Here is a 13,763-nt window from a genome sequence, read left to right on the forward strand (position 1 = left end):
ACTCCGCACCTAGACCCCTTTTAGGGGGTCAGAACCCTGCAGTGACTTGGGTCCAAGCCCTGTCATTTTACAATGTGGACGCAGCTCAAGCCACAGATCCGAGTCGGAAAGCCAGCGTCGTGCAGTGCGAGCCGGGTCCAGCAACTGGCTTACCATGCAGTGTGGACAGTCAGGCTGGGAAACACTGAGTCCATGAGCCTGGGTCCCACAGACCTGGCCTTCATGTGCAGTGTAGACATACCCAGTGGGGTCAGGAGGGCTAGCAAGTCAGCTCTTCTTGGAGAAAGGTGGACACTCCCTAAAGCAACGTTTCTCAAATGTGGCCACCATGGCCGCATCTGGCCACCAGCAGTTTTACGTGCAGCCATGACACTCTCCTGGGCGGGGGGCAAAGCACCACGCGCCCCCCCTTTGTTGCTCCTGGATGCGCTGCCCTGCACGGCCTCTGGAGAGAGGTGGGGCACAACACTGCAGGAGCAAGGTGAGTTCTTATCCACGTTGCGGGGAGGGGGTTGGGGGTCAGGCTCCAGCGGTGGGACTCCAGGATCAATGTGGCCCCGGGCTCCGACCGCGGGGCAGCGGGTACTGAGCCCCCCGGCTCTGGCCACGCGGCCCTGGCCTCCAGTTGCAGGGCTTCAGCCTCCGGCCCCTGGTTTCAGCTGGGTGGCAGCAGGTGCTGGCCCCTGGTTCCAGTCCCAGACTACAGCCGCACAGTGGCAGACGCTGGCCACAGGCACCGACCCCCAGCCCCAGCCGCACAGCACTGGCCTCCAACTGCGGGGCTCTGGGCACAGGGCAGCAGGTGCTGACCCCTGGCTCCAGACACTTCCGCCGGTGCAGTGGTGGGCGCTGGCCCCGGGCTCCCGCCACGCGGCCCTAGCCCCTGGCACTGATCCCCTTCCCCAGCTGCACGGCAGCAGATGCCAACCCACAGCTCCAGCCATGTGGCCCCAGCCCCTGGCGCTGATCCTTTGCCCTAGGCGCCGACCCACAGCTCTTTTCCAGGGCTCTGACCACGCAGTGGTGGGAGCTGGCTCCGGGTGCTGCTAACCCCTGGCCCTGGCCATGCAGCAGTGAGCGCTGGCTCCAGCCACGCAGCGGCGGGCGCTGACTCCTGACTCCAGCTACACACCCCTGGGCTCCAGCACCCAGCTCCAGGCTCTGGTCACACGACAGTGGGGCTCATCATCCCTTCCCCCCCCACACCTCCCCCGGACCCGGCTGCCTTCCTGGCTTTGCATCCATCCCCCGCATTGCCCCCCTTTCAATCCCCCCTCCCCCCCATGCAGAGCTTAATGGGTCCTGGGGCTTGCTGAGAAAAGTGATATTAACAAACATGCAAGTATCACTTTTCACAGCAGACTGACTAGCTATCTGTGAAAAGTGACAGTTGTATGTTTGTTAATATCACTTACCACTTTCCATAGCCTCCCCGGTGGCTACTAAGTGTGCGGTGATATTAACAAATATACAAGGATCACTTTTCACAGCAAGCCCCAGGACCCATTAAGCCCTGGATGAGGGGCCAAAGCGGAAGGCAACATTATTTTTGCTATTGAGTCTGCCAAAAACCCGTACAAATATAAATGACAGTGATCTGGATGTGACTGTGTCCATATTGAATTGTTTTTCCTAAAGTTAATTAAGTATTTTAGGGAAAAAGTGTCAGTGAAGCCACCAGTGAGAGTCGGTGGCCACACTCTGATGCCACCAAACAATTGTTGTGAGAACCCCTACCCTAAAGGGAGCAGATTTATTGTCCAACAAATACGTACTCAAAGCACGTTACAACCGTGAGCCATTAACTCCATTTTTTAGTTGGGGAAAGTGAGGCACAGAGCAATTGTAAAAAGCAACAGAGGGTCCTGTGGCACTTTTAAGACTAACAGAAGTATTGGGCGCATAAGCTTTCGTGGGTAAGAACCTCACTTCTTCAGATGCAAGAGCAATTGTAGCATCTTCACGGTCTCACAATAGCAGAGTCAGGAATAGAACCCACATCTCGTGAGGGTTAGTCCACTGCTCTAGCCACTAGATCGTACTGCTCTGGGAGGCCAGCGGCTCTCCTTGAAGACTCCTCGAATGTCCCAGCCTTGCAATGGCCTTGGCTGCAATGATAAATTCAGTATGGCCAGCCCCAAGCCTTCAAAAATCGGGAGCCAGGCTCCAGAACAGTCACCAGATTGGCTTACACATCACGAGATTTAAAAACAATAATAATACTCCATTTGGGGGAGGGGGGTTCCAGATCTTTTGTTTATCATTTTAATATGTATTTTTTCAGAAAAGGGGAAAAGTTCAATAAAAAGTTGGACAATCATTTTGAAAAAAAAATGTCAATAACAATTTTGGTAAAAATGTTCACCCCCAAATTCATCAATATTTTCACCTTTTTTTGTTTTTTTGCAAATACTGTCCCCCTAACTCACTAGTATTTCTTGAAGATTTTCATGAATATTTTCCCCAAAATCTTTGTGCATTTTCCCAAATCTCCCCCTCTCCCCCCCCAAAAAATCACTAAAAGTGTCCTGAATATTTTCACTAATATTGCCACACAATTTTCCACCAGTATCGCCACCCAAAAGTTCACTAATATTTTCATGCATAAAAACCACTAAAGTTTTCAAGAAAACCTTCACTAATATTTTCGTGACACTTTTCAGCACTGTCGCACAATTGGTCACTAAAGTTTCCACCAACATTTTCACACACACAAAGTCACCCCCCCAAAAAATCACAAATATTTTTGTGCAAATGGGTCTGTTTCGATCCCTCTTGATATTTTTCACCAAATCGGTTCACGGCTTCTCAAGCCACGCTATTTAACCACTCATTACGGCACCTGCTAAGTGCTAGCGGTGACTCATTGAGGCTGGGGTTAGGGGGCAGGGGAGCTGGGTTTGGGAGGAGTCTGACTCTTTCTGAAACTATTTGAGAAACCTCAGGTGTAAAAAGAAACTGAAAAAACCAAAACCAGGTTCCATTTCTCTGGTGTGGGTGGATGGGGGAGAGGCAAGAATGGGGCACTGGGTCTCACTATGGCACGCTAAACACCCAAAGTGCCCCTATATTCGGATATGGGCAATGGTTATACTGTACACTGTCTAAACAGTAGTTACAGCAAGGCGTGGAGCGGATGGGAGTCAGGACTCCTGGGTTCTATCCCAGCTCTGGGAGGGGAGTGGGGTGTAGTGGTTAGAGCAGAGGGCTGGGAGCCAGGACGCCTGGGTTCTACCCCCAGCCCTGGGAGGGGAGTGGGGTGTAGTGGTTAGAGCAGAGGGCTGGGAGCCAGGACGCCTGGGTTCTACCCCCTGCTCTGGGAGGGGAGTGGGGTCTAGTGGTTAGAGCAGGGAGGCTGGGAGTCAGGACTCCTGGGTTCTATTGCCAGCTCTGGGAAGGGAGTGGTGTCTAGTGGTTATGGGGGGGAGGGCGGCACTGGGAGCCAGGTCTTGTGGGTTCATCACCAGCTCTGAGAGTGAGTGTGGTTCAGTGGTTAGAGAGGGCCACTACGGTAGGTGCAAGGATTCTTGGCTTTACGGCTGATGCTCTGTGCGGCCCTTTGTCAAGACACTTCCCCTCTTTGAGCCTCGATTTCCCCACACACCATCTCAGAGTCGAGAACAAGATTGGGGAGCCATTCCCTGCTCTGCCACCGACTCCCTGGGGAAACCATGGGCAAGTCATTTAGCCGCCCTGTGCCTCCGTTTCCCCCACCTTAACATGAGGATATTAGCACTTCCCTATCATGCAATGCGGTTGTGAGAAAAAATGTATGAAAGACCGTGAGTTGCCCAGATGCCACAATGACAGGCACCAAATAGAAACCAATCAATAATCCGACCAATCAAAGGCTGACCTTCCCGAAATCCCGCACGTCGAAGAGATCGAAGACTTCAAAGAGTTCGTTCTTGCGCAGGCCGAACTTATCGCAGCAGGTGGAGAGGAAGGTGCGGATGTTCTTGAGACACAGGAACTGAAAAGGAAACAGGAGTTGATGCTTAATCTGCAAGCTCATTGGGACAAGGACTTCCCTTTTATGGCCACGTGTCTGTGGTAGCCCCATAGGGCCCTGATCCCTGACGGAAGGCCCAGGGGCGGCTGAGTTACATATGCATGATAATAAATTAGGGGCGGCAGGCCTTTTCCTCACCAGTGCCTCCTCTGTGCTGGGACTGGTGGCCACCAGTAAAGCATCGTATCCCACCATTCAATCCCCAGGACAATAGCCTGCTATGGGCCAGCCCCTCATCCGCTTGATCCCTTGGTTCGGTCCCTGTCTTGGCAGCCTCTGCGCGGGGTTTGTCAGGGGGAGAGCAGATCTCGAGAGAGGGGGATCTGGGAATGGTGACAGGGCAGTCCCAGGAGACAGGAAGTCGGAGGGTCAGACAGAAGGTCTGGCTAGACTTGCCTGGAGACTTGCCTGGCTTAAGAAGGGTCAGTGGAGCTCTGAGGAAGGAAACCTACAAGGCTGAAGAGAGTTCAGCTTGGCTTCCCGAGTCCCAGCAACTTCCCACATAGATAGAGGGTGGTGGGCTCCGGAGGGGTGGGATGCCTCAGAGAAGGTGCGGGACCCCGAAAGCCATTCCAGCCACCCAAGCAGCAAAGGTTGGTGCTGGGAGATGACACTGGACACAGCCAGGTCATGGCACAATATTTGCAAATGAAGAAGCAGCTTAAGACAGAGTGACACAGATAAGGTGAGATGAGCCGTTTCTGTGCATAAACCTGTTTCTTTAATGCTTCCAGCTCCATGTTGGATTAGATTTGTTCTTAGAGTAATAAATTTATTTATTTTCACTAACTCTAAGCCTATGGCCTGGTCTACACTAAACGCTTAGGTCGACCCAGCTAGGTAGCGCAGGGGTGTTAAAAATCCACCCCCCTGAATGGCACAGTTAAGCTGACCTAACTCCTAATGTTGACGGCACTAGTTCGATGGAGGAATTCATCTGGCGTCCTGTATAAAACAGGCCATAAAACTTCCCCAGAGTAATTCCTAGAGCAGATCTTCTAGGAGAAACATCCTCATTCCCAGAGACTTGGGCCCAGACCATCAGAGGTATTTGAGCTCCAAACTTCCACTGAAATCAATAGGAATTAGGTGCCAAAATACCTTTCAGAAGCTATGCCTCGGGGACTGCCTGGGGCAGCGAAAAGGCTAGGGGGGCTATCAACCCCTTCCCAATCCCTGCATTCTGAGGCCCTGCCTGGCCACTGGGGTCAAACCCATCCTCACTGGTCCCCTCTGTGGGGAGATTCTCAGGGGGGCTGTTTCTACCCGTTTTAAGGCCCCTCTGTGCTGCGCCAGTGTGGCTACACCGGTGGCTTAAAATCCCACCATAAATAAGGCCCAATTCTGAGCCCTGTTTTATTCACCACCACTGAAATAGACTGAGATGTGTCTCCAAAGCACTGTGAGGTCTCAGTGGTTAGATGCAACCTGGGAGACATTCAAAATTGGCCTAAGATTTGTGTCTTCTAGTTGCTCCCAGAAGAGATGGCTCAGACTCCTGGCCTGCGCGTGCTCTGAATGCAAAACCCACGTGGTGCTGCTGAAACAGCTAAGCTTCAGACCCTCATTGTAGCTGGTCGAAGCTACCCACTCTCCCAGGGGATCTGCTCTTGGAAGGCCTGAAGGCTGAACCGAAGCCGGGCTGGATACAGGTTTTCCCGTCTTGTGAAAAAAATCAAGATTCCAAACAATTTGCGTGTCCCGAATTGGGTGAAAAGTCAAAAATCTTGGCAATGTTAAGGAATGAATTTCCAAATTTTTTCTCTCTTCGGGCTGATCAAAATGTTTCATTTCAACTTCCACCATCTTGTAAATTTCAAAACAAAAAAGGTGTTTGGAGCCAGGAAACCAAAATCATCTAGAAAATGTCAAAATGAAGCGTCTGGAGAACATAAACATTTTTCAAACATTTTGTTGAGCCAAGGAATTCGTCAAAGCCAACCCTTTCCCGCAAAAACTTTCGAGGGATTGGCATTTTGACAAAAAAATCTCATCCAAAACTTCCTGAAAAATCCATTCAGGGTAATCGAAACAGTTCTTTGTGACGATTTCAAAATGTTTCATTTCCATTCAAGTTTTTTAAACTCTAATCATCTTAAATTTGGAACCAAAAGTCATTTTGAGCTGGAAAAAAACAGAATTTTCCATTTCGAAGCATTTTGAGAATTTCAAAACCATTCCCCCCCCCCAACATTTTTTCCGACTGAGAAATTTGTCAGTACTGATCCTTTCCCATGGAAAGTTACGACTGGCCTTTTCTGACAAAAAATAAAAAGCTTAACTGAAAATTCCTACCCAGTTCTACGCTGAACCTTCCCACGTGGATACCACCAAGCAGAACAGGGCACCATCACTTGAAGAACGGACAGTGGTAAAGGGACATATCCTCTTCCATTTGCCGACCTCAAATCCCTCAGGGGACCCTCCACCTTGACCTCAGTCTTCGGCACTGTAACCTCCTTGATCATCTGCCCCACTATCCTGGTGTCCCCAACCCCTAAACGACATGTGTCGCACCAGCCCCGCCCCGGGCATCCTCTCTCCCTCTCCAGGCCACGCCCTCTCCCATGGTGGTTAGGCTGTTTCACACTTTAACCACAATTGTCCCCTTCCTGCCAACTTTCTCTCCCACGCCGGCTCTGTCAGCAAGCTGGCTCCATCTTACCTGGAGTGGCAGTCTGGGCTAGTGGATAGGGCACCAAGCTCAGTAAACATGCGTTCCATTCCCAGCTCTAATCGCGTCGCCTTGCCGTGCCTCAGTTTCCCCTCCCACCTTTAGACTATCAACCCTTTGGGGCAGGTGTTGCCTCCTGTGTGCACAACACCCCCACAGTGAAGCCCTGATCTTGGTCAGCGTCTCTAGATGTTACTGTAATATTCATAATAGCTTCATGAACCTGCTTTCCCATCTTATAATCTCGGGAGTCATCCTCCACCTTCTGGGTCTCCTTGCATTGCTGTCCCCTTCAAAAGTTTGCCAGAAGAAGCCCACTTTCCTGTGGGGTACAGGAATACGGTGGTATGCCTTTAAATACTGAGAGAGCCCTCTGACGGTGCACATTATGTTCCGTGTTTTAAAAGCCATCAGAAACCAGCCAAAGCAAGCGGCGTGGCCGGAGCTGGGCCTTACGTGTTTGTATATATGCAGTGAACACAATAGGTTATTTGGTTATGCCCACACGGTTCCTTCATCGTCTGTTTTGTGTAAAGAGCAGAAGGCACAACGCATGGTCTGGGAGCTCATCCTCCGAGATTCAGCGGAGATTTGAGCTGAGGTCGGCTGAAAACCTGGCCACCTATTCTGGTGCCTAAGTGGAAGCCCAGATCTTTGGAAATCCGGCTCCCGTTTGACGAGGAGCTCAACACAGGTCACCAGTGGATGGCCTGGTGTCATGCAGGAGAGCAGACGAGACGATCTAATGGTCCCTCCTCATCTGAAAATCGATGGTGATGAATTTCATTCCCTCGCCCTCTGCCAGTGAATTGGAGACCTAGATGTAAAGATTCCAGACCACCACGGCCAACGACGCCTCCAAACACCTGCTTCTGCTGTTCATCCCCACCGAGGCGGAGGGTCACGCGCTGGCTGTTGCAGAATGGGACCTATGACACATACTTGGACAGATCTTACATTTCAGCCACGATGCAACAGGCTTTTTAAAGCCTCAACGCTGCTCCCGTGAGACCAGGCTGGGAATTTTGATAGGGTCTCCATCCATCCTCCCTGCAGCCCAGGCAGAAAGCTGTCAGGGTCAGCAGATCAGGAGAGAAGATCTACGGGTGGATTGTCTTTGCAGCTATGCAGCTGCAGTGGTTCATCACATCAGCTCCACCGCTATGGGTGCTCCTTGAATGGCCTTTACCCCAAAGACACAAAAGCCTCCAGAAATGATCCTGGCAGTACAGATTCATAAAATAGCCTTTTTGCTGTTCTAGGCAAATGGTCCAGGTTTAAGGTTTGCATAACAAATCATGTGTGTGTGTGTGTATGGCATTGTTAAAGGGAAAAAAAATAAGCATTATGTTTCAAAGCACACAAGGAAAGCTGGACAGCCCAGGGACATCAAGGTTTGGAACCCTGTGTGGAGCGGTAGAGCTATCTCTCCTGATTCACCCTGGCAGCCAGAGCAGGTGGGTCCTTTTATTACCAGCTCAGGAGTATTGAAGGGTTTGAATGTCCTGCTGTCAAATACCAAGACCCTTCGCAGAGATGCGGGGCTACTTCTGCTGACACACCCCGATGCCAGGACCATGCTGAGAAATATCTCTGCCAATTCACCCCAATGCCAAGAGGTAGAGCTACTTTTGCTGAGTCACCCCAATGCCATGTCCCTGCCCAGAGAGGTGGAACGATCATCTTTGCACCACCCTCACCGCTCATGCTCAGAAATGCAGCACTATTTCTGCTGACTCACGCTTGCTGCCAGACCAGATGGGTCCTATTAATTCCAACCTGGGAGTATGAAAAGGCATGTGCATCCCAGAGAGAATTAAGGTTAGGAACTGAGGAGGTTTTATAAAAAGAAACAGTCACGCTCAAGAGAAAGCTTAGGTTGAAGTTTATATTTTGGTGTTGTTCAGATGAGGAAAGGGACAAGCACTGAAGCCCTAGTTGTGTGTTGGTGCTGAAGAGGCTACAGGGAGGAAATACTTTAATGTACCCCACTAGTCTCTCATCCCAAGGACCAACCAGATTTGGTCATACTTAGCTTCCAAAATCGTAGCACTTGTCAGTGTGTTATAACAGATCCTAGTCTGTCCCTGATCCACAGAGGATCTGAGTCTATTATAGCACGAGCTATCTCAGGTTACAGAAACTTATTTTTTAGACTCTGGAGGTTTCCAGGTCTATCCCCAGTGTATCCGTCAAAATGTTGGCCATCATATTAACATCGCTTGAGACAAGAGCCGGTCGGGAACTTTTCAGGAGAACGTTTTTTCGCTGACAAAATACATCTTAGTCAAACCCGAAACTTTTCACGGGAAAGGGTTGGTTTTGACCATGATCTCTGCTAAGACAAACAGGCGACAGAGGTTTTCGACTTTAAAAACAAAAATGTTGCAAAAAGTTCTGAAGTTGTCAAAAGGTTCCGGGTCGACATGAAAAATTTCTCAAGGAAAATTCTGGTTTCTTCTTCGAAAACGTACGCGAATGAGAGTTGAAAAAAAATTGCTTTTCAATCAAATAAGGGAATAAATCATATAAAATGAAACATTTCAAAATGATTGAAACTGAAATATTTCCATTGACTTGAACTGCAGGGGGCGGGGGAGACGTGGATTATCGGTTTGTGAAGTTTTTCAAGATTTCAACCCGATTTGGGGGAGGAAACTTTTGCAGGGCACCATGTCCTAGCCGTCTGGGGCCTGACCCAGGCTGAGGGCCGGAGCAAGGGAAAGACCTGCGATATCTTTGGTGAAGATGTACCCACCGGCTCTTGATCGTAGACGGGGCGTGTGTTTGGTCTGGCCTATTGGGGAATTCTGATTTTAAACACCCAGGAGGTTTGCGGGCGCTCACATTTGCGGGGGTCTCCAGTTTGAGGGGATGGGGACACTCGGGCCAAGAAGCAAGGCCTAGCTCCACCCCGTCTCTCACAGGGACGCCTGGCTGCAGGCCCCCCACCCCAGCGACGGGGGGGCGGAGGGGGTCCACAGGAGCCGAGCCACTTCTGCTCTTTAAAATCACTTGTGTTCTCTCCTCCACCCATGAATCCCTCCCCCGCTCCTTCCTCTTCCTTTCCCCTGCACTTCCCCCAGTATACCGTTCCCTCCCCCTACTTCCTTTTCCTCACCCCTTCTCCTCCCCCTTCCCCTGCCTGCCTCCTCTCCTCTAAACTTCCTCCTTCCCTCCTCTGTATCACCCCATTTACAGTAACTGGAAGCTTCACAGGCCCCCTCAGCGAGTTCATTCACAGCCCGGAGTCACTGGGCCAGCCAAGCCCACAGAGCCAGCCGCAAACTGAGTTCATCAGCCGCAAATATGCCCCCGACTCCCTGGTTTCGCTTTCGGCTCCTTGCTACATTTCAAGGACCCCGAGTTCAAAAGAGAAAGAGAGACTGGGGGAGGGGGCACGTCAGACCCAGAACCCCGGATTGGAATGCGCCCAGCTCTGGGGGAACGCCTGGGGCCCTGGTGCTAGAACAAGCCAAAGAATCCAGACCCGAACTCTGGGTAACCGGGCCCAACTCAAGGGAGCAACAAGATGCCACTGCCAGCCCTGGGGTAACGGGAACCAGCTCTGCTGCTTGGGGAATGCCCAGGGTGGGGGTGGTGAAGTGGTAGAGAATACACACAGTTCAGTGTACCCCAGCCATGCTCCCAGTCTGACCCCTGTGGGCCCCGGAGCGTAGGAATAACCACAGCGCAGCACACGGTCCAATCCACTCCCGACACCAGGGGCTGGTTTGACTCCACCGAACTCAACAGAGCACTAATAGACAGAGGCGCCGAGAGGGATTGTAGCCTGGGAAAGTTCACGGCCGCGGGATAGTTCAAGGGTGAGAAGGAGCAAACCTTAATTCAGTAAACACCAGCCGTGTATCCCAGACAGGAAGGCTCATCCAGGGGCAAAGGCGTTAACGTACGATTTGGGAGACACAGGGTCAATTCCTAGCTCCGCTCCAGACTCCCTGGGTGACCGTGGGCAGGGCACGCAATCGCTCCGTGCCTCAGTTTCCCCATCTGTATCCTAAGGATAATAGCACTGCCCTGTCTCATGGGATGTTGGGATAAATACATTAAAGACTGGGAGGTGCTCAGATCCGACAGTGATGGGGGCCAGCGAAGTACCTTACTTAGCTATCACCCAGGAGTCCATTGCGCTGGGTGCTGTACATACACAGAGCGAAAACACGGTCCCTGCCCCCAAAGACCTCACCATCTGAAGCGTGAAACTGTGAAACCTAAAGGGCGCAAACACGAAAAGGCACATAAAGAGAACCCCCACCTTTTTTATTATTTAAAAACTCGGGATTTTAAAGCCAATCTCCTGATTATTTTTTTGGATGGGGCTGCACTGTATTTTTTGGAAGACGTGGGGCCGGCGACGGTGCGTGGGACGTGGGAACGTCACAGCCAGGGCGACGACGCTGCATGGGGACTGGCGACGTCGCCTGGGGGCTGGCAACAGGGCGAGGCCACATGGGGGCTGGCGAGGCTGCACTGGGACTGGCAATGCCTGGTTGGGTGGTGCAAGATGCACTGAGGGGCCATGCTCCCTTGCGCCAGCCACATCTCTTTATGGCTGGGGAGGGCTGGTCCGGAAACAGGAAGCTCTGCAGAGCCGTCAGAACGGCTTCCTCCTCCCCCGACCCCGCGCTGGGGAAATTGGCTACCGCAGAGAGCAACCAATGAGCGCAACGGGGCTGGCGTTTTCCTCTGACTGCATCTGCACAGCCTGGGCTGGGGATGTCCCATATCAGACCTACCCAGTCGGTGCTGTGCTGCCTGGAGTGCACACTTTGCGGCAAGTGAATCCAGACAGAGTCTGAGCCCGCGGCTCGTCGGTGTCCGTTATATCATTGGTGTCAGTGACACCAGCTTAGACCCCACCCCTCGCGCTTGATGCTCAGTTACCCCATTCCCCTGCCTTGGGTAGAAATGGTGGGGGCGCCTTTAAACTACCTTTGTGCTCCCCACAGTCCGGGCCCTGCCTGGCTTCTGATCCAAGTTAGAGCAGCCTCGAGGCTGCTCTACTTCAATGGCCCCTGGGAAGCAAAGAACAGCTGCAGCGCGGGGCACTCTAGCCATGCCACTGCTCCACCCCCTGTGGGAGCAGAGCCTGCCCCTTCCACCAGATCCACCAGGTGGGGAGTCCCCCACATGGGTGAAGGGGATGCTCGGGCGGGGCTGTACATTCCCGAAGCAGCCTAAAGGGCTCTTAGCATCACCAAGAATCAAGCCCCCCGGGCCTCCAGCTGCCTCCCTGGGACGACCAGTGGGCTATGAGCAGCCCTGATGCAGGATGCTAACGGAGTTGCAGCAGGGCCAAGTTTAACCTTGGGGTAAGTCCCACCAGCGCCGTGATGCTGCCTCCCTCGCTATTAGCGATTCAGGTGCTCGGTGCAGAGTCCCGCTCTCCTCGCGAAGACTGACCTTAGCCCGGCTGAGTCTGGGCTGCAGAGACCCATCTCCTTTCTCTGCGGCTGCTCTGGAGACAGGCTCCTCTGTGGCTCGGGGGCCTTGTGCTAGCTGGAAACCACCTGCTCTGACTGTAGCTGCCCTTTCAGAAACCCCAGAGCTCTGAGGTCTCCACGCCCCCGCAGGGCTCTGAGCACGCTCCCCAAAGGGAATCAAAGCGCAAGGCGAGTTCCCAGGTGAAGGGCAGGTCTTCACTGCAAAGTTAGCCTTTGCAGCCTGGACCCCCAGCCCCTCTTCTGGTTCCATCCACACACAAACCCCGCCCAGCTGGCCCGGCGGGTCAGAGCCGGGTGCCGCTTGCACTTTGCAGTGTGGATGCAGGTTAAAACCACTCTAGTCCTCCAACGCCTTCCCACCCTTCCCCCCATGTGCCCTCAAGGGCAGACAAGTTCTCCCACAAGGATCAGAGCTTAGTGCCGCGCCAAGATCCCCGGGCGTGTTCGAGCAGCACGCGGCCAAGCACAGCAGCGAGGAGTGGACCAGTAACTGGGGTTGGGCTGGGCTGCTCCCGCCCGGGCTAGGCTGAGCCAGGCGCCGACCAGCCAGGCTATCTCTGCAGTGAAGCCCTATCTGGGATATGTGGTAGATGCCTGCACCGCACTGTGTTTGTACTGGAGAAGGCCGATCAGAGAAGTGTGTCTGGTGCTTGGAAGGGGAGGTTTGGCCATGGTCCCTAGTTCTTGTGGCAGGTAGTTCCACCGGCTGGGACAAGGAGGCTCTGTCTCCTGCAGAGACCAGCTTCACCCTGACCGTGGACGCTTCCTTGGGGCCTGAGCAGCAGAAATGTTGACCACAGGCCCCGTCCCAGAGCTGTAGAAGCTTGAAGAGAAAGACCGAGCCCGTGAACTTGCCTCTCTATTCAATGGGAGCTGGAGCTGAGAGCAGCGGGCGGGGTGATGTGCTCACGGGAGCCCGCCTTGCTGAGGAGGCGTGCTGCAAAGTACAGTATGAGCTGGAGTTTCCCACGCACTCAAGGCTCCATGCCAGGTCTATCACATGGCTGCAGCTTGGTGACGAAGGCCTGAGTCACTGAGGCCAGGTCTTCGTCCAGTGGAATGGAGTCCCCTAGCCAGCCAGCCTTTTTTGCCACCCCAAGCAGCGAAGAAAGGAAAAAAAAAAACCCGATTGAGCTGCCGCCGAAGACCCAGACGTGCCGCCCCCATAGCGGACGGAGCGCCGCCCCTTTCTATTGGCCGCCCCAAGCACCTGCTTCCTTCGCCGGTGCCTGGAGCCGGCCCTGCTCAGCGGGCTTCCCTCCGGCCTCCAGCGTCACCTCTGTCTTGCTCGGGTTCAGCTTCTCTTCAGCTGTTCTTCAGCCAGGCGCTGACCTCGTCCCGTCCCCGGGCCGCACGGGGGTGGGCCGGGTGGCTGCGCAGGGTGATGGATAGGCAGAGCTGTGCAACGTCTGCGTATTGCTGGTACTGAAGTCCATGTTGTCTGCATGTAGATGTTGAATAAGACCAGCAGGAGAATGGATTTCTGTGGGACTCCACCAGAGAGGGGTCCAGTGGCCGAGGGGCGGTTCCCCATCACTGCTCGTCGGTCGCATCCGTCCAGGAAGGACTTAAACTATTCCCTAGACCCCGTGTCATAGCGCAATGATCCCCG

General features: G+C 53.1%; 1 protein-coding gene across 2 annotated transcripts in view; it reads right to left on the bottom strand.

The window, feature by feature from the left end:
- VAV1 (vav guanine nucleotide exchange factor 1) overlaps positions 1 to 13,763 on the bottom strand; it is a 56,833-nt gene that overhangs the window by 31,019 nt on the left and 12,051 nt on the right. For both annotated transcript variants that reach the window (XM_054012469.1, XM_054012468.1), the window contains one exon: positions 3,857 to 3,973. In XM_054012469.1, coding sequence (XP_053868444.1) covers positions 3,857 to 3,973 — 117 coding nt within the window. The remainder of the gene's footprint in view (positions 1 to 3,856; positions 3,974 to 13,763) is intronic.

This window comes from Malaclemys terrapin, chromosome 23 (assembly GCF_027887155.1).
Source record: "Malaclemys terrapin pileata isolate rMalTer1 chromosome 23, rMalTer1.hap1, whole genome shotgun sequence".
NCBI lineage: Eukaryota > Metazoa > Chordata > Testudines > Emydidae > Malaclemys > Malaclemys terrapin.